Here is a 21,600-nt window from a genome sequence, read left to right on the forward strand (position 1 = left end):
AGAAATAATCAAATTACTATTTATTTAGCGAGAAGTGAATCTGTAGCTGCCATACTGTTTGCTTGCTCTCAGCCTGCCACAAGGAGGTGAATGGTCATTACTGCAGTAGTTAAATTTTAGTTAGAATCTGTGTTTAATTATTCAGGATTTTTTTTTTTTTTTAAATCACATCCTTATGTTAATGAAGTTTCCAGTTAAAGACTGTGACCAAAAGAAACCCTTTGCTGTGTGTGTGTGCAAAGCTCTCTGGTTTGTCACAGTATCCTCGGTGGTCACTAATTTGAACATTGTATGCAGGAGAATGGTATATTCACCATGAAAGAACAGTGAACATATTGTTTCTGCTCTGTTTAATTTATAGCTGCAAACATTAGAAAGGTGATATGTTAGGAAACTGCAATGAAAGCTCTTGGCAAGATAATTTTGTCTTGACTTGTAATTTAATTTCATTTATCATGCATAAGGGTTGTGAAAGTCTTTGTTTAGATGCAGTTTTGGGTTTCTCCTCTGTACAAAATGAATGCAAATGAAGAAATATTTGTTTTTTACAGCAAAGAAATAGAACTTGTTTAGTATGCTCTTGGTCTGCAGTAGTTTAAGGAAATGCATAGGTTAGCAATTTAAAAGAGTATAGTGTTGATGGAGTGTAGTAATGGAAATACCTTTCCTCAGCTGTCTGTTGTCTTTGAAGACCATGCAGTAATACTGTTTTATGACTGGGTCCCAAAATGCTGTATTTAATTAAAAAGGAAGATTGGCACAAAACCTCTGCCATGTAAGGCGTTATGCTGAGAAGCAGCTTTAGCTACTTTCCATCCTCAGCTTCTGTGGAAGGTTTTGGGTGGGGCGGTTTCACTAGATGGAGTTTATGAACCTGCCCATGACTGTGCTGTGCTAGATGAGTTCTTGCTTTGCCATCTCCATTGTTCTTTGTTATCATGTGAAAATGGGGGTTTATTAGTAATTCTTAAAAGACGGGCATTTGTTTTCCAGAAGCCTAACTACTATGTTTGTTGATGGAATGACAATGTTAAAAAAAAAAGTATTGTGAAGCTGGTTATTCTTGTATTTTATTTAAATGAGGGTATTTTTGCTTTCGTGTCCTTGATACTTGCTCGCACTGGTTCTGTATGTAGGATTTCCTTGGTCTTCGTTGGCCAGAATTCAGTGTGAAAGTTTTTTGTTTGTTTTCGACTCTTATGTATCACGCAGCAGCCTGTAACACTGAGTTGTTTTGTAGTTGGCCGACACTATCTGTAACTATTTAAATGAAAAGGTGTAGCTGTGCTTCCCTGACCATGGATTGTCACCAGTTCCTTTGTTATTGGCACTGCCCTTAGAGTCCACCTAACTGCTTGGTTCTTCTTTTCATGGGGAATTTAGCATGCTAAAGCAATCAAGGGTGTAACGTTGTATAGCATCTAATCTAGTAAATCTAGTAGTTGCCAAAAGGGGCAATCCCAGTTCCACTTCCTGGCCTTCAGCTCCTGCTGCTCCCTTTATTTTGGTCTCAGAATAATTTCGTTCGGCTTGTTCACCTGATGAAAACTAATCCGTGAAAAAGTGAGGAAATTTGTCATCTGAAATTAATCCTTTTGCTCCTCTGCAGCTGATCCATGACCTGCTGTCATCATAAACAAGAGAAGATTAACATCTTCGTAAATGCAGATCGAGCAATACGAAAAGCCTCTTTTTCACATTTAATGATCTGACTTGTGTTTACTTTCTCTTGATATCTTGAATTTTTAGAGATTACACTAATTGATTTATATCATGAGTTGGATTACCCAACTTGCTACAGGAGGGTAAATTGGATATCTGCCTATCCTCTACTTAGAAAAGTGCCCGAATCTGTGGAAGGGAGCTGTTCACTACCGTTGCTAAATAGACCTGCTGTCTTTCTCACAGTCACTATGAAGATGCTACTTGTACATTTTGTAGCTCTTACAGAAGACAGACTATGGAAATTTTATGGAAAACAACGTATGCATGGAAATAAATTAATCAATTATCTTGTAACATTGGGGAAACAGAAAACACGTTTCTGCCAAAGTGTTTAGGAGATACCTAATATTGTTTTATGAAATATCCTCTTACCACTTTTGTCTGTAAAGTTCCTCGAGGGGAAGAGTCTGTTTAGTCCAGCAAGACTGTGCTGGGTTTTTGAGGTGGGGGAAGATTTGCTGTGTAAAACATCTTATATTCAAAACTTTGCTGATAGATCTTCTGTATGTTTTTTTCTTCAATAAGCATGCATGTTTAAAAGTTGGGGATGGTGTTTATCATTCTGTGAAGCAGCAGGTTGCTGTAAGGTGAGAATTTTCCCTTTTTATCCCAGCTCCTTTTCTGTGGAACTGTTTAATTCTTTAAGGGTAATAATTTTGTTATTTCTTAACTGAACATGGGGAGTGGTGAATCAAATCTAAATAGTGCTGTTACATAAAGCTCTAGTCTGAATGGTAGTTCTCAGTAATAATTAAAAAATAAGCTTTACTCTTATCGGGAAACATAACTTTTGAGATACATAAGTGAAGGCTTCTTTTCCTTTTCGATAACTTGTATAGCTGACTGTTACTGTAAGTAATATACCCAGGCTGTGGAATGGGAAATAAAAGATGCTTGGTGTTGGTTTTACCTGTGACTGGGGTGATTGTGAAGGTATAGGTTTAATGCACAGGTGTATGAACGGGTCTTTAGAATATAGACAGGAACGATACTTTTTTGCTTTAAATGTTTTAATATTTTCAGGACCCAAGTCTTGTAGAGCAGGGCTGGTCTGCTGTGGGAGTGTGTAGCGGTCCCAACCACAGACTGGACCATTGGTGCAAGCCGGTGAGAGGGAGATGCTGGTAGGGCTCTTTGGGTCTCTGCTGCAGGGCACGGGTGGCCTTCTGTCCTGTCTGGAGGGAAATGGTGCGACCCTTGACAAGCTCTCCTCATCAGCTACCTGTGGAAATGCTCCTGAAGATCCCTCTCTTTATTGCACTGAAACACAACTTGCAGCCTACAGGTCTTGGCCATGGGAAGAGAGAGGTGTGCGATGGGTACCATCAGGAGCGCTGCCAGCTTTGCTTTATAAATGAAGAAAAAACGTTTCCTTTCTGCATCTCTTCGTAGTGAGGAATTCGCATGCGTGCCTCAGAGCCCTGCGGTTCTTTGCTTTGACATGCTTTCTGGCTAGAGGAGGAAAAGCAGAGCTCTGCTAGTGTGCTGCTTTTTTGCATATGCTTGAGAGTTATGCCAGGCACTCTATTCCCTCAGGCTCTAAAAATATTGCTGTTGCAGCAGTCTGCTTTGGGAGCAGGATCTTAATTGCACCAAGTTGTACCCTGCTAGCGAGGATAAGACCCCAGATTTTACTTTTCTGCTGAAGAATTGTTTTCTTCTTTACCTTGTATAATCTGTTGGGGATGTAAAATGTTTAAACACTGGTGCAAAAATAATTAATTATTGGTGACCTATTTTAGAATACATAAGACTGCAATGAGTACCTTTAGTAGAAAAAAACCATTATGTTGGAGTTAACGGTGCCTTTTCTGATACTCCTGTTTTGTTTTTTATTCTGAGCTCATTAACTTGCAGCCTCACAGTCAATACATACAGTTTCCAAAGCTTTGCTTGATTGTTATAGAAAATAGTTATTTTGTGCCTGATACCCCTGATATAATCTCGGAGGTTTAATTTACTATGTCTAGGCTTTGACATTATACTGAAATGGTATATGCAAGACGTCATGTAGGGTGGGAGTCTATTGCTTCCCTGATACATATTAATTTTATGTTATGTAAATGTAACTGATGTAGAGGAGTGAACTTTGGTTATTTGGAATAATACATTTATTGAATTTAAAAGAATTTTAAATTCTTTTGTAAGTGGGCTGTTCTGGGCTTGCAAATAGCCAGTATTGTTTTCATAGTAGGATGATTTGGGGACTAATTAGGAAAATTAGAAGAGGCAGGAGACTGATGCTTGGATGTGGCTTTCTTTTATGTTGCTTAATCTTTCAGGTTAAACAGCAGGGACCCTGATGCAGAGCATTTCTCTCTGGTTGCTTAATAGCACATTTTGTGTAGCCAGTGCTCTGGAAGTGCATGCAACGTGATTTGTGTGGCTCTTTCAGGGTCTAAACCTGCCCTTCAAACCTTGGCTTCTGCATTACAAGAAAATATTTCAGTGGAGGTGCAAGAAATATTCAGCATATTCATGAGTGCTTCAAGTTATAATTTGAGATTAAAAGACAGTAGTAGTGAGTTCACTCAAAAAACTTGCCCTTAACAGTGGAATGAAAGCCAGTTCCTAGTACTAAATACATCCTATGGGTATCAGATAATTGTCTGGAGATGAGCCTGAGAGTCTCTTCAAACTGAAATGATTCTATGATTCTAAGGTTATCGGAGTACAAAGATTGCTATAATTTTACTGGGATGATGGCATTGTCTTCAAGAACATACATGTTACAGATAAATTTTAAGATGCATCAGTGTGTCACTGTGGCACTGCTTGTTCCCAGTTCGCTGTTTCTGTTAGTCTGCCCTGTTATACAATATCACTTCATTGCTAGAAGCTTGTAATTTCACATCCCCCACATGAAACAGTAATGGACTTTAAATTCTGAATTGAGGATTCATATAAGCTGTTGTACTCCTTCACTGTCATCTTGAAAGTTTTGTTTTTTAGGCAAACTGTATCTTTTAGTTTAGCTCTGTGCTTTTTTTAGGTTGTAACAGTGGTTTTCAGGAGAGGAAGCTGTGAAGTCATTTGATATTACAGAAGCACTTATGTTCTTAACCGAGGAAACAAAACAATTTTGTGCTAGCATGCTAAGAAGAAAGATAACAGGTTGCACGGTTTGGGCAAGAGCGGGTGGGAAACGGAAGAAGAACTTGAACTGTTAAGTGTGGAGGGGAATACGTCTGAAGGCGCAGGCTGTTTTTTTTGGCAGACAGAGTCAGAAGCAGCCTTGCTTACCTGGGCACAAGCCCCTTGCACGGGACTGTTGGAATTGGCTGGGTTGTCTGTTTCTGAACTACAGGCCCTTGTGCATGCACACATATTTGGGAGAGCTGAAAGAGACCTTACTCAGATGAACATCTTGATATTGTAGGGCAAAATTGTACCAATTTCATCAAAATAACGGGAATATTTTGACCTCTTGCTTGGGATATGCTTGCTCATGTGTAAGGTTTGCTAGAGAGGTATGTATACAACTCATCCAGAGAGCAGTGTTCAGAGTTGTTGATGAAGCAAAAACCTGGATTCAGATCTTGTGTCTTCAAAGTACTGGAAGAACTGGTGTTTGTGGGGAGTCCCCTGCAAATCTGCTCCTGCTGTTTGGGTAAATATTGGCAGCAGCTGGAGGCTTGCAGCCAAAAATCAGAGCAACTTCTATCTGCGCAATGTCTGGTCTCAACTGAGTACATGACTGAAAGTGCGTTGATTTTCTTCATGCAGTTAGAAGCTTTTCTATTTCATAGCTAGCACGGTCGTTGTTTGGATTTAGTTTGAGAACAAGAAGATGACACCCCAGGACAGGGTTAATGTTTTTCTTTAAGCACGTTTCCAGTGGTTTTGAGTTGCAATAAAGATAATGGAAGAGCTTGTTGTTATCTTAGTTGTTGTCTGGGAGCCAAGGTCTTTCTGAGCTCTGCCCACAGGTGCGAGGCGGCTGGGAAGGGAGGCAGAGATGGGGCAGAGCTTGACTGACATCCACACTGATCAATAAGAATATTCCATCACATTAGCATCATGCTGTAAATATGCAGCATGGGAAGCTGGGGAGACAGACACATTCCAGTTGTGCTCTGTTTCAGTGAAGTTCTGTTTGAGAGTTCTTTTATTTCAGCCTTTTGCCATCCTGCTGTTTTGCAGAGGCCTCTGGGGCTTTCTGCCTTTTTCTCTGTTCTCTCTCTGGGATCAACTGTTTGGGACCAGGTGCTGCTGCCTGGGACTGGCTGCTCGGTGAGGACGGAGTTTGTGAGAAATTGCACTGAGTATCTTTTATTTTACATTCTATTTCCATTTAATATAGATTAGTAGTAGTGGTGGTATATTAGTATTATTTTCTTATTTTCTTAAACTGTGTTTATCTCAATCTATGAGGTTTTTCCCTTCCGTTTTAATCCTCTCCCGTATTTGGGGTTGGGGAAGGGGAGTGAGTGGGTGGCTATTGTGGTTAGATTGCTAATTGGGGTTAAACAGCAACAGTAGAGGGTTGGAAAGATCAGTGACATCAAGCCTATGGTGTTTGAGTAAGGTAAGGCTTTTGCCTGTGTTAGTCTCTCTAAAGCTGCTGGTCTCTTGTTCCTCATGTTTTGTGTTATTTTTATTTGAAATGGTTTACAAAGGTTGCTTCAGTTTCATAACAAAATCTTTTATCTGAAAGATTTGCAATACTAAGCACTTCCAAAAGCATGCGTGGGTTGTCTACATCTTTTTGTGTTGTTATTTCTTTATGCTTGTCTGAGAAATTTTGGTTGTTATTTTTATAAATTCATGTAACAACTCTGATAGCATTGGGCAAAATTACCTGGCATGGTCAGTGTGATTTTTGTGCTGCTAAGATGTGTGCTGGAATAAAGTCATTCCTAATAGTGGGCTTCAGCTGTTTGATTGAGGCTCCCGTGTGCCCATCTTAGGTGTCTGCCTTAATACTTCAAAGGCTGTAAAGCATGCTGGGGTTCTCTGTCATGAAAAGAGCTTTGCAAATTTAGGGTGATAGTTACTGCTTGCCTGAGGCAGTGACAACTGGACTTCAGATGGTTTTGGTGAAAGATGGTGTTTGTCTGGGGAACAACTGGGTCACCAGGGAGAAGTTTGTAAAGGGAGGTTAGGAAAGTGCCTTGCTCATTTCTGGCTGGAAAACACAAATGCTGGTATTAATCAGCTGTTGCTCTAGTGTGGATTTCTTTCAGGGTGTTGAAATCCCAAGTGCTTTGTGTGGAAAAGAAACCCCAATTAGAACAGGTAAGATAGTGGCTTGGCTTTACTTTGCCCTCCTATTGAGGAGGCAGTATCTGACGCTGTAGTTTATTACATTATTCTGGTAATTTCCATGGGATTGGAAAAGAAGAATTTATCAGTTTTATATGTCTGGGTTAAGCGTGTCCAGGGGAGGTTTACTTCTGCTGCCTTGGATTTAAAAGAGATCTGAGTTTGAAAGAAATCCAAGGGAAACCAAAATAATGATACATGAAGTGTTTCCCGCTTTCCTTTGTATAAAGAAAATATGAAATTAAACTGGTATAACTGTGTATATTCAGAAACTTTTGTGGTGAGGTGAAAGTCTTGGTGTATCCTAAAGCAGTCCTTAATATGCTGCTTTTGTAAGTGGCATTTCTCTGATAAAATTCTCTGTAATCAAGTTTAACAGTTGGACAGAAAAGTTGATCCTGTTCTGCAGGCACAGAAAACCTTTAGCAAGTGGAGAATGCAAATGTATGCTCTTCAGAAGACTTGGCTGTTGTATAGCCAGGGGAGTTACAGCCTTTAAGATCTTCTTAAGTCAGCTTCTCCTGTGAAAAGTTCATTCTTAATTTGATTTCAGTGTTAACACTTTTTTCCATGTGTCACACGGAATTTTTAGTTGGTACTGTTTTTGCCATGAAAATGTCTACCAGAGTTTGGCATTTTAAGTTATTACTCTGTAGTAGTAATTAAATATATGTATTACTCATTATTAAATATATATACAGAGTGTTTCGAAAAGACAGATCCAATTTCAAAGCAGTATCATTTCAAATTGTGTTCATCTTTTTGAAACACCCTGTATATTACTGATCAATACACGGATCCGAGTTCCATAATATAAAAAGCCACAGAGCCCTTTTTCTAAGCAGAAGTTCTTGGGGGAAGCGTTCTCCTTCCTGCATGCACGGAGAGGTGCAGAACTGCAGGACATTGGTGCAGGAGAGATGAAAACCTAGGTTCTTTGTTACTCATCTTGTTGTACAGCTCACTAATTTGTTAGTGGGTTTTTTGTTGTTGGTTGGTTGTTTTTTGGTTTTTTTTGGTGCTGGTCCATCCTAATCAGGCATTAAAACCATTCTCTTCATTCTAACTCTGGTCTTTTATTTTAATCTGTTTGTTTATGTATTATTTCTACAGACAATTCTTTTAATCCTTCCATGAAATTTGTATACAAATCAGGCTTGATTAATGTTTTCACATTAGGAAAGGAAGAAGCAATCTTTTCTGATGTCAAACGGGATGTAAACCTTGGTGGAACAGAAGCATTGTGATGAGACTTGGGAAAGTGTGTGCCATTTATTAGATAGAAAACAGATTTTTGCTTTCTTTTTTTGGTGTAGAGTGTTAGTCTTTTGTCTGTTAATAGTAGATCCAAGAGAGACCTTTTATCAACAATAAAACCTGAGAAAGAATGAAATGCTTTTGGTTGGATTCCAGCATTTCCAACAGAAACTTGGAAATAGGTGGTTGGTTTTTTGTTTTGTTTTTCCCCATGCGTCTCAAAGAGCATCTTAAGCCTAATGTTACTTCTTATTGCACAGAATTCAAAGCTAATAAATAGCTATGGTTTTGAATAGCAGGAAAAAAAAGGGGGGGATATCATTTCAAAGTTCAAGAAAACTACTTGGAAATTGTGTTTGCTGTTTTTGTGGTTTAATTTGCAAATTTAAATAACTGTCTTGAAAAAAAGATTTCATTTATGTTCTACTGTGGTTTCACTAGTTATAATTGTTTCTGTTATCTTGACTGTACTGTCTTAAATCTGTGGTGGAAAGTTTTGCCTTATTTTCTTTCTCTTTCGGCTGTGTGACAGAAACAAGTGATGCAACGTTGTCAGCTGTTGTTTCATTACACTTCCTTGGATTTTTTTTTATTTGTTTCTTTTTGTATTTATATTAAAAACAAGCTGTCAATTGATGTCTTATTACTTGTGAGCATTAAGCATGGCTTATAGTTGCATTGTCTTAATGTAACGCTTTCTGTTCAGCAGGCTCGTATGTATTTCTTACCATACAGGAAATTGCTCTGCAAAATGTTGCCCGAACACAAACCTGTCAGCCTTGGCAGATATAGGGGTGGAAAATAGAACAGTACTAGGAAGGTCATGAGATGTCAGTCTAATTAGCATGGTTTTGGCAGAGGAAAACTGTATCATGCTGATCTGAGAATTCTTTGAACTTGTCATTGTTGTGGACAAAGGAGGAAAAAAAGAATAAATTAGAGCTTTCAAAATGCCATTGACAAGTTCTTATCCAAGAGGCTGTTGAACAAACTGAGTCGCGGGATGAAAGTGAAAGGTTTGTTCGTAAAAAGCACAAGCAAAAAACAAAAAAAGTTTTAATCTTGGCAAAGCTCCAGTCCAGAAGCTGCACTGGAGATATTCTCTAATGATCAGGATGGCAACTGTCTGGTGAGATACTGACACTTTTATAGGTGACAAATTAAGGATCAAACTTTTAATGAAAACCAAAACAGGCTGGCTGACTGGACAGAACAGGGACGGTTTGGATTTTAATGAGAATAAGTATAAAGCAATGTGTATAGAAAGAAAGAACATAATCTGCCTGTGTCTTACAGAGCTTCACATGGAGTCATAAAGGGTGTTGTGCATCTTTGTCTCAGGATGAAGGCAACTCTCTGTGCACTTGGGTTTTCAAGATAAGTTTCGGTGACGTTATAGAAACTGTTGCTGCTGGTCTTTTCCAACTGCGAAATTTAGTAGTTTTCGAGAAGTGATTCCATGTGTATGTGACTGTTAGGATTAGTGATTGTGTAAGGAAGGACCTCTTGGAAGAGAAACTAAATGCTCTGGCCTTAAACATAAGCTGTCAAAGGGCAAGTTGGGATCTAATGTAGAGGACAAAATTGAATTTTGCACGTTCTTCCATGTCCGAGATTGGTCATCAAAGTCAGAGAAAGTAGTTTTTATACTGGAAATTTTAATGTGGAAATCATGGAGTAGTCTGTAACTTCAGCAGGTTGGATAAAACCACCCAACCCCGGTTTCCTACCCCAGGCAAGAGCAGTATTTTTCTAGACTAAAATTCAGTTTTATAATTTGATAAACCCTCCAAATGTGTGTATTGCTTTCTTCTTAGTACTTTTATTAAGTGAAGAAAGAGTGTTTTAAATTAGAAATTCATGCAGCTTTGCAGGTAAGAAAATACGAAGGTGTCTGTGACTACTGCTTCTTTATGTGTGGTGAGGTTTTGATAATTGAGAAGTAATTAATCGGTTTACAAATCCTGTGTATCACTGGGAAGTGAGAGGGCGTAACATCAGAATAGTGCAACCTCTTGCATATGTTTGCCATGACTGTAACTGCTAAAGACCAAGCAGGGTAAGAACACGTGGGTACGCTTTATGAGTAAGTTTTCGGTGAATCCTGTCTTGGTTTTGCCAAAGGAATTGTTTCCAGATTACAGGACTAAAATACCGACTGACTTGGTTCCTATGAAGCGGAACAAGTTGGCAGATACTGCCTCTACTTTCAGTAAGCTCTGACAGGGCTGAAGATGCTTTGAGGGGAAGATCTGCAGATGGGATTTATTCCTTCTGTAATCCCTTGGGAAAGTAGGTAGACGTTTGGTTAGTGAGCTGATATTTAGACTGTTAAGCAGTTGAGTTGACTGTCTTTTTTTTTTTTAATGTGAAAAAAATGTAGTCTTTACAAAGTGTGTTTACAAAGTTGCTGCTGGTGCTTCTGAGAAAAGTTTGTGATGTGAGTCTTTAAGTCAGGTCTTCTAGGTAAATTGTGGGGAATTTTAATAAAGATGGCAGTGTATCTGCTGTGGTAGAATCATGTAATTCTTGTTATTCCTCCAAAGCATTTTACAGAAGCCTGAAAGCTAGAAACTGTGTTCAAAAACACCAACAAGGATCAGAGTTGGAACTTGTTTGGCTATTATGACGTTACTTGTACAAATCTTGTTCTGTATTCTTGCAGTAGGTACCTTAAGTATATTCCTATCTACTTCTCACAAGTTCTGTATACATGCTGAAACTTCAGTGTATCTTTTAGAGATTCCCCATGTTTCCTATCTTATTTAAAAATGAAGCACCATTATGCGTCAGCAATGTCAATCTTTAAACTTATTTATTAAGGCAATAGTTGGATGGATAAATGTAGAGGTAGGATTCTTCTCTTTTTCATAGAATCATAGAATAATTTCAGTTGGAAGAGACCCTCTAGATCATCGAGTCCAGCCATTAACCTAACTCTAGCACTAAACCATGTCCCTAAGAACCTCATCTAAATGCCTTTTAAACAGCTCCAGGGATGGTGACTCCACCGCTTCCCTGGGCAGCCTGTTCCAATACCTGACAAACCTTTCCGTGAAGAAGTTTGTCCTGATATCCAATCTGAACCTCCCTTAGTACAAGTTGTGGCCATTTCCTCTCATCCTATCACTTGTTACTTGAGAGAAGAGACCAACACCCTCCACGCTACAACCTCCTTTCAGGTAGTTGCAGACAGCGATCAGGTCTCCCCTCAGCCTCCTTTTCTCCAGGCTGAACAGCCCCAGTTCCCTCAGCCGCTCCTCATCACACTTGTGCTCCAGGCCCCTCACCAGCTTCGTTGCCCTTCTCTGAACTCTCTCCAGCACCTCAATGTCTTTCCTGTAGTGAGGGGCCCAAAACTCAACACAGGATTCAAGGTGGGGCCTCGCCAGTGCTGAGTACAGGGGAACAATCACTCCTCTAGTCCTGCTGGCCACACTATTCCTGATACAAGCCAGGATGCCCTTGGCCTTTTTGGCCACCTGGGCACACTGCTGGCTCATGTTCAGCTGCTGTCAACCAACACCCCCAGATCCCTCTCTGCCAGGCAGCTTTCCAGCCACTCTTCCCCGAGCCCGTAGCGCTGCCTGGGGTTGTTGTGACCCAAGTGCAGGACCCGGCACTTGGCCTTGTTGAACCTCATACAACTGGCCTCAGCCCAATGATCCAGCTGGTCCAGATCCCTCTGTGTGGCCTTCCTACCCTCCAGCAGATCAACATTCTCACCCAGTTTAGTGTCTTCTGCAGACTTACTGAGGGTGCACTCAATCCCCTCATCCAGATCATTGATAAAGAGATTAAACAGAGCTGGCCCCAATGCTGAGCCCTGGGGAACACCACTCATGACCGGCCACCAATTGGATTTGGCTCCATTCACCACAACTCTTTGGGCCCAGCTCTCCAGCCAGTTCTTGATCCATCGCAGCGTGCACCCATCCAGGCCATGAGCTGCCAGCTTCTCCAGGAGAATGCTGTGGGATACGGTGTCAAAGTCTAAGCACACACCATCCACAGCCTTTCCCTCATCCACTGAGGGGGTCACCTTGTCATAGAAGGAGATCAGGTTAGTCAGGCAGGACCTGCCTTTCATAAACCCGTGCTGACTGGGCCTGATCACTTGTTTGTCTGGTATGTGCTGTGTGGTATCACTCAGGGTGATCTGCTCCATGACCTTCCTTGGCACCGAGGTCAGTTTGACAGGCCTGTAATTTTCCAGATCATTCTTCTTGTAGATGATTTTTATTGATTCTGTTCAGTGTTATACAGAAGGTTCACTGCAGTGGTGTGAGTGGAACACTTTATGCAACAGAGGACATGCCTTTTGAATTTTTTGTGTACAGAAATGTACTTCTACGTGTCCAGGGCTCTCTATCTCTTGTTACCTTAGACAAAGCCTTTGTTTCTTGAGTGACTGTCTTCTAGTAATTAGCTGAGGCAGCGTAGCATGTTAACCTCTGTGTACTGTTTCAGGTGTCTAGCTCTCTCTGCAGAACGCTGCATGGTGTAATGTAGAGATCGCTGCTTTCAAAATGACAAAGAAGTCATTCCCAATGCACTTTGCAAATGCAAATGTTCCTGTTATTGAAACTGCTGCATTTTTCTGCCAATAAGCAAAACCGCAGAAATAATATGGTGAAAGCTGTCATTTCTCTGCTTGCATATCTCTAAATTTAATTGACTTCCCTGATGAAGGCAATATATTGATAGCATGTTAATGTGCTTAACCAGAAATCAACACAGTATACCTTGTATGGAGATCTCTGAAAGGGGCAGAGTTCTTCCTTTGTATTCCTAAAGTGTGACCAAGGAATGCTGAGCTCTGTGGCATTCCAAAATGAGCGATATCTGACTTTCTTTGTTTAACTGTGAATGCCAAGTAATATGAACTATGTAAGGATGACAGTGTTAACTGATGCAAAAAAGGAAGCAAGAAATGGATGAATGTTCTCTTACCTTCTGGTGGGGAAAATAGAATTTAATGTTCTGTCATTTCTCATTGAGATTAATGCTTGCTTTCAGCATTTAAAGAATATTTATTTCGCTATTTAAAAAAAACAACCGATCAACCAACCCTAAGTGTCAGAGAGCAGCAGCAAGAGCAGTCTGAAGGGAAGGCAATATGGGAGTCAATGGTGACAACAAGGCAGGTAGAGACAGTGCCCTCACTGACGAGGACACAGTCCTCCAATACCTGCATGAGGCAAACAGAGTGATGTCTGGTGATGGTAACCAGGTTCAGCCAACAGTCTGGATCTCCAGGCAAGTCCATAGTGATGACCTGAGGTGAAGCAAGGAAGTTGAGTCAGTGGGTCACGATCTGGATCGGTGGGGTGCATGGCCAGGCACAGGCATGGCTGCAGCATAGCTCAGGTGAGAACCAAGGATGAGTGCCTTAGGTTGAATGCAGCTCTTGGGTGAAGGGGAGGAGGCCCCAGAGGCTTCTTACACCTTTTTCTTACACAAATCTTCACAATGGTCTTTACTGGTAGGATTTGCCTTCAGGAATCCCAAGTGCTTGAAAGCAGTGGCAAAGTCTGGAGTAAAGAAGGCACAACCTCATTAGAGGAGGATCAGGTTAACAAACATTTAAAAAAATTGAACACACAGAAGTCCCTTACACCCGGAAGTGCTGAGGTAGCTGGCTAAAGTTGTTGTGGGACCAATCTTGTGTGTCTCAGAAAGATCATGGTGGTTGGAAGAGGCTTCTCAAGATAGGAATGACATTTGCTTTCTTCCAATCCTCAAGAAGGGCAGAAGGGACTATTCAGGGAATTACAGGTTGGTCAGCTTCATCTTCATCCTTGGAAATGTGATTGAGCAAATAATCCTGTAAACCATTGCTAAACGTACAAAGGGCAGGATGGTTATTGGAAGTAGTTGGTATGGATTTATGAAGGCAAAATTATGCCTGACCAACTTGATAGCATTCTACAATAAATTGACGAGGTCGTTGGATAAGGGGAGAGCAGTGAATATTCTTTGTCTTAACTTCAGCAGGCTTTTGTTGCTGTCTTCCATGACATATGATGGAAGTATGGACTACATAAGTAGGCTGTGGTAGACTGAAAACCAGTTGAACTGCCAGGTGCAAAGGATTGTGATCAGGGGCGTGAAGTCCAGCTAGAGGCCAGTCACTAGTGGTGTATCCCAGGGGTTGATACTGAGGCCATCCTTGGAGATACCCAAAATGTGACTGGGCACAGTCCTGGGCAGCTGGCTCTAGGTGACCCTACTTTGAGTAAAGGGGTTGGTGTAGTCAATGTCCAGAGGTGCTTTGCAACCTCAAGGATTCTGATTCTGTGATCCAGGGTTGCACAGCTGCACAGTGTCAGTGTTGACTTTGACCACAGGCAGCTAAACTCTGGCATGAGTGTGGTTTTTTTTCTTACAGTGTGGGTTTTTACTACTTAATATCTGTTCTTTCATAGACTACTGAATGGCTTTTTTTTATGGTGCGGGGAAAGGATTAATCTCAAAGTAGATGCTGAGCTTTGACATACCTGCAGAACAGATGTTGGCATTTGCACATGAAACAGTTTCACTCCAATGCTGTTCATTAGATACCCCAACAGTTAAAAACTACAGAAGCATGACATAGGCTAAATGTCCTTGCTTTCTCAGCTCATGCATTGTCCTAGCTTCGCTTGTTCTTTTGTCAGGAAAGTTGGCCAATGGATACAGCCGTAGAGAAAGGAAAGAAACTGCCAGATAAATGTTTTCATTCTAATTAGTGATATGAAAAAATTCTAGACCATGCCATGCTAATAATTGTTATGAAACTTCTTATTTAGGTTGAATTTGGTTGAAGCTTTTGTGGTGGATCCAGAACTACGTCAATGCCTTCAAGAAGACCTCTTGCGTCGCTTCCCAGATCTTAACCGCCTGGCAAAGAAATTTCAGAGACAAGCAGCAACCTTACAGGACTGCTACCGAATGTATCAAGCTATTAATCAGCTGCCTAATGTTATACAAGCACTAGAAAAACATGAAGGTAATGTTACCCCTGTCTGTTTTCAATGTTTTCTACTATATTGATGATACAAAGAAATAGTGTGTAGACTTCCAAAGATTACTTTTGTCCTGTGTACTTTTATTGCAGGAATAAAGCTTAAAGACATTTGAATTTGAAATGAGCTGAAATTCTGAAATACCAACCACATACTTAAACATAGCCAAATCTTTATATAAAAAAGCATTCCAATTAGTGTGTAGCCGAAATACTTGAAATTTTGGGTGATGGCCTCGTAATCTTTGATGTTGACTGACCAATTGCACGTGTATTATGATCCTAAAAACAAGATAACTGTTCATACAATCCAGTTATGTTCCTTTTGAAGACAATTTGCACTTCGAGTTGTATTTAAAAGCAAAAAAACCCAGTTTAAGCGTTATTGGTATAATTTGAATGGTGCTTTTTTTAATCGTAATGTTCCTGTATTTAGGAAGAGTGACATGGCAGGGTTTCTTTTGATCTTCATTAGTGGGAAGCTCCATGCTATGACAAGCAAGTCTCGGAAATACAAAGCTTGCTATTTCTTGGGTTTTTTTTGTATGTGTTGCCAAGAAAACGCAGAATAAGATTAGTGTCAGAATAACAGGAGGTTGATTCAATACAGCAATAGTGGTCCTAGCCTGTCAGAAAGCATATTTTTGTAGAAGCCCATTAATTTGTTTGAAAATCTCTTTGCATAAAGCAAGCACCAAAGCCTTAAAGAGAAATAATTTTTGAAATGGTATGGTTGCAAAAATTTATTTCATGTATTTGAGTAGACAGTAGTATTACCCAGTATCATCTTCTTCTCTGTACTATAGTTTTAAGACTTGAAGTAAGGGAACTTAACTTCTAAAATATTAATCTTAAAATAGACTCTGCTTGGTTTTGCTCTGGCATGAAGCTCCTGGATTTCCATCTTAAACTGAGGTATTTTTTCAAAACGCTTCCTGTCTTTGCTGCTTTTTCTATTAGTTGGCATTTGGATCAACAGAGTTTCTCTGTCGTAATGTTGAGGTGGGGAAACAATCCAATTTTTAGAAGTTCAAAGGAGCAAGCTGTGTGAGGCAAACTGCTAAGATCGCCATATGGAGAAATTAATAGACTGCAAAAGGTGCTTGCTGTTTTTACATGTGAATCAGTTGGTCTTAGTAGGGCATTTATCAGCAGTATACCTAAGATAATTTAAAATAGGTGAAATATGTTATTTTTATTTTCTTTGTACTTGTATGCCCTTGTTTAAAGTACAAGAATGGACTGGTAGTTTTGAATGTATGTGACTGATTCAGACTGGATCTGGTCATTTTCCTGTCTAAGACTGTACAAAAACTCATCAAGAGATGGAAAGTCAGAAAGATTTTTGACAGTTCTGAGTATTTGCCAGTTTCAGAACTTTATTTTCTCATGAATAGCTATGGGGATATAGAGCAACTACACCATGAAGTGATGATCAGCAGTGATTGCCTTTCCATGGGTATGAAGATGAGAGGCTTGTTTTTATGGATGATGAAGGCTGGGGGGGCAATAAGTGAAGATGACTTTTATTTTTTAAACAGAAGAAACCTGTATAAGACAGGAAAGGACTCTGAGTCATCAAATCATTTTGCTATTGCTGGCAAAAGGAAGCAGTTGTTCATTAGTCAAATTGCTGGGGCATAAAATCTAGGTACTTATAAGATGTCTGTCTTCAAGAAGCTGCTGAAGCATCTTCCATCTCATCTCATACTGACACCCCTTATTTCAAGCCTGTAAATATGCAGGATACAAAAATTGCATTATTGGTTTAAGGTGTATTTTTACCATCTTATATAAAGTGGCTTGAATACCTCCTTACTGCTGTGGAAATACCTTACTGTGTGTTCCAGTACTGGTCTTTCCATGACTGTTGCACTGGTGTGTTATAACCATCTTGTGATCAAACTTGACTGTTTCCCATCCTTTGTCGTTTCCAGCTGGTTATTTCACTACTCATACAGGAAATTCATTTATCTATCAATGCATCATCTTACTGTTAAATTTTACTTCATTTCTATTAGCCCAGTTTTCAAGGTCAGTTACTATGCTCCTAATTTATTTTGTTCTAGTTTCCTCTACTGATATCTTCCACATTGTATATATTAGTGAATTTTATAAGTAGCCTTCTTTTGTGCATTAATATCACTTAACTCACACATTGTAAAAAGACAAATGCTTGTATGAGCCCTGGAGGAACTGTATTGCTAACGTCCTTCCAGCTCATTCATGTTTTGCAAGTCGGTGATGTCCTCTTTATCTGCCTTCTGGTGATGTCCTCTTCTGCCTTCTGCTCGTTGTGTTAAACATGGATCTTGCATCTTAGCATCCCATGTGACACCGTATTGAATGCTTTAGCAGAGCCCAGATTAGCGCTGCAGGTTTCCCTTTGTCTTAGGCAGTCACTTAGACAGATGTTGCGCTATACAGGTATGATCTGTTCTGTATTTTATCCTAATTTCCTTTTTACTCTTTGTTCTTTCCTCATCATTTTTTCTAAGACCCTTTGTACCATCAAAGTGGCTGGTTTAAGTGCATTTAGTCATCGAGATTTATCTGTTTTCCCTTGATGGAATAGCCTCAGTTTTCATACTTCTGTTTGCAAGGCTAACTATATAAATGTTTCAAGTTGGAACATTAGTGCTTGCTTTACAACATTTTAAACCATGTTAATGGTAAAGTCTTTAATGCATCTAATAAACACTTATCTGTGCTTCAATAAATAAATTATTGTTTAAATTAAAAACTGTACCTGGGAGCAGATAGGCTTTGTGATCAATATGCCTCTCTGCTTTTGACAGTACTTAGGTCTATTATTCTTTCTGTCAATGGTTAGCTTACATTAATGTTGAGTAGGTGCAAAAGTGGTGGTTTTTTTTTCTTTACCATGCATCTTTTGTATGAGTTTATGAATGCAGGTGCAAGACAAGTTTGAGTTTAATTTAGAATTTTTCAATCATTTTTTTTTCTCATATTCTCTTAATGCCAAATGTTATGCTTTTAACGAAAGCATATACATACAACTTAGATAAATCCTCAGTGTTCACTAACTCTACTATTTTACTTCCTTCAATTGTTGGATACTGAATATGAAGTTGGATTGAAAGTGTAAAGCAATTTTACATTGTATCAGTTTGAACCACACCATAAATATATGTAAATACACTAGTATTTTATTTACTTAATGAATTAATATTTTCTAATTTTTGAATGTGACGTCTTCCTATGGTGTCTGAAGTTGTACCAAACTTAAATAATTAAGTGGTATCATGAAACTTCCCAGTTTAATCCTTCCAAGAAAAGAAATTGTAATTGCTGCTTCTAAGTTCAAGAACAATCATTTTTCATTGATTCAAGATTACTGAGGATCATTTCATTGTGTGTGCCAGGTACTTTGTCAGCTGGCGCACTGGGAAATGCTAAGTCCACTCTGAAGAATGTGTGTGAAACTTCTTTTCTGCTCTTCACTCTCTTCCTTTTATTTTCTAGGTTGGTTTAGATCTATATTCTTACAAGAGGGGGAAAAAAAGATATAATAGGGAGCAAGCAAGAGATCTGGAATAAAAAACAAGCTGTGCTTTATTTCAGATCTCTCAGTTTTGAAGATTTTTAGCCAGCAGAAGCCTCTCAACAATATGTAATTTTTTTCTCTATTAATAGATACTCATCAGTTGAGAGCTTTAACTTTAAAAGCTTGGGGGAGCTGGGAAGCAAAAAGGCACAGGAAGAAAAGGAAACAAACCAAAATTTTTCTTTCTACCTGAGTTACAGTGCTGAGAGAGAAGAGAGATTCACTTGGGTAATCACTGTGTGACTTTTGTAAATTCGGACTGAAATTTTTCTTTGGAAAGATTAAGAATTTTTCCCTAGTCTGGTAAGAAATTGAGAGGCTTTGGAATAGCCAGAGCTTTATTCTGTATTTTTCTGTTAATGTGCAAAGCGTTGCCTGTGAACATTGGAGGCAAATATTGTAATTCTGCACATAATCCAATGACTATAAGCTCATAGTATTGGATTCTTCTTGAGGCGTTTTGCATGAATGGTATAGTCAATAATGGTAATCTTCCTGTGATTAAATCATAACTTGAAGTGGCTGCAAAGATGTAAACATTCATTTAGTAACAGGGTGTTTTCACAGCTGGCTGCTGGATAGGTGCTTATTTGTAGGCCTGAAGAAAATACTTCTTTCACAAAATTGGCAATATCTGTGCACACTAACTTAACTGTGAACTGCATTTTGCATTTGATGCTTACAGTGTTCTGTGGACTTCCAACCAATATGTGTGCTATGCACTTATACTTGGTGTTACAGAGTATCTGTGCTAACAAAGTGCATTGGAAAAGACTAATTTAATTTTGGTGACTTCCTGTTTAGTGGAAAGATCAGTGACTATATAAAGACCAGGTTAGAGTAGATGGTCTTTTTTTAAGGAAAACAAGACCAAAAACCATACACCTTGATTTCTGTTCATGTCCATATTGTACCAAAAAATAGGAATATTTGGTAGGTTAATCTTTAATTAAGAAAAAATAAAAACTCTGAGGGCAGATGATGATAGACTTTGCATCTTTAAAACTGGTTGCTGTAGAAGACACTGTTTAGTAAAGCCACTTCAACTTTTTGTGTGCAAGAACAGGTAATGTTCAGACAGCAGGTTTGCTTTCAAACTGTTGTTTGTCTGTAGTTTTACTCATAGGAGGAGGGAATTAATACCACCAGATATAAACAAAGATGATAGAATAGGTACAAGCTTAATTGGAATATAAATCGGATAATGCCAATTTTGGAAAATGATATATGTGTATCAGTGATATAATCATAACCAATCTTAATAAAAATTAACCATCTGTATAGTTGTGTTGTTTTTCTTGGATAAGTGAATTCTAGTGAAGTTGTGGGGTTTTGTGAATGACGATTTTTCTTGTTTATTCTTAACAGGAGCTCACCAGATGTTGTTGTTGGCAGTATTTATAACACCTCTTAATGATATCTTCTCTGACTTCTCAAAGTTTCTGGAGATGATAGAAACAACATTGGACATGGATAAGGTATGGGCTGGTGTGTGGGAGGGGGTTTACTTAGCAATTAAAGTTTCTTATTGAACTTTGCAATCTGCTCCATGCTCACTAAATTTAATTGATCATCTATATTAAGTAGTTAGTGATAGTTTAGCCATGGAATATATAGACTGTATTAGTATAGCAGTTGAATATCAAGAGGATGTTCACTGACTGTCTGAAATTATCTAGCCAATGAAAAAATGCTTTGGGTACTTGCTGTGGACCTGAAACGTTTTTTTAAAAACCTCAAGAGTGTTAAAAGTGGGGAAGTTATTTTGTCACTTTTCTGCTTCTTTCTTCTATTTTCAAAGTTACTGTGATACATCTTAAATCTACAACGTAGCCAGAATATGTTTATTACTTACACATTTCTCTGCTTCTATAAAGTTCATTAGACTTGGTTCTATTTGGTAGGATTAAGTCTTCAAAACTAAGTTTGCCTCTGAAAAATTATTGACCTAGGTATAAAGATCAACTTTACTTTCCAGTGTAAAGACATTTCTCGCTAGAGAGAAAGCTACTACAATTAACTTAGCCTTGTATCTACAGCTGCTTATAAAAGATTACTATTGCTAGAGCTATGCTTGCAAGGGAAGGATGGCATTTTTTTTTAAGAGGAAAAAATTGGTGAAAACAAGCTGGAGGGAACAGTCCTGTTCCTTAAATCTGTAGCAGAAAGGAGCAGGGATGACTATAAATAGCTGGATTATTGTTGTTTAACATTGAACGCTTAGGACACAAGCAAACCCAGGAACCATTGCTTAACTGGGTAAACCAATGCCAAGTGTTTTAGTTTCGTGTGTCATTTTTTCTCATTATATTAGAGAACTGGTGAGATGCATTTTGAAATGTACACGCTTCTATAATACCACTGTTTCCTCTGCTTGGTTAGAAATATATTTAGTGTTCTTTTCTCAATAAGATGTTTCACTTATTTTGGAAAACTTGGGAGGCTTTTAGGATTGTCGTAAATGTCAGTCTTGGCTGACTGTAGAAATATGAGATATACCTAACCATGTGCCACGCATGGTAGTAAGGGCAAGATGTTGAACTTTTGAAAACTGTAGTGGCTTTAAAATTTTAAATATGCGTATTTTTCTCCAAAGGCAGAAGTGCTGCTTTTTATCTCTTTGTACTGTGTATGCATTCATCAACTGTGTTTTACTGTTTAAGGAAAGACTGTTTGATTGATGTGTTGCTGTAATTTGTGATATATGCTAATGAAGAAATTTATAGCTTTATACTAGTTACAGACCATCTGTTGATGCAGTTTGTGTGCCCTGGGACTC

The 21,600-nt window shown here is 38.9% G+C and overlaps 1 protein-coding gene across 1 annotated transcript in view; it reads left to right on the top strand.

Moving 5' to 3' along the window:
- MSH2 (mutS homolog 2) overlaps positions 1 to 21,600 on the top strand; it is a 56,966-nt gene that overhangs the window by 14,743 nt on the left and 20,623 nt on the right. The window contains exons 7-8 of the mRNA XM_065631307.1: positions 15,039 to 15,238; positions 20,190 to 20,299. Coding sequence (XP_065487379.1) covers positions 15,039 to 15,238; positions 20,190 to 20,299 — 310 coding nt within the window. The remainder of the gene's footprint in view (positions 1 to 15,038; positions 15,239 to 20,189; positions 20,300 to 21,600) is intronic.

This window comes from Caloenas nicobarica, chromosome 3, assembly GCF_036013445.1.
Source record: "Caloenas nicobarica isolate bCalNic1 chromosome 3, bCalNic1.hap1, whole genome shotgun sequence".
NCBI classification, from domain to species: Eukaryota; Metazoa; Chordata; class Aves; order Columbiformes; family Columbidae; genus Caloenas; species Caloenas nicobarica.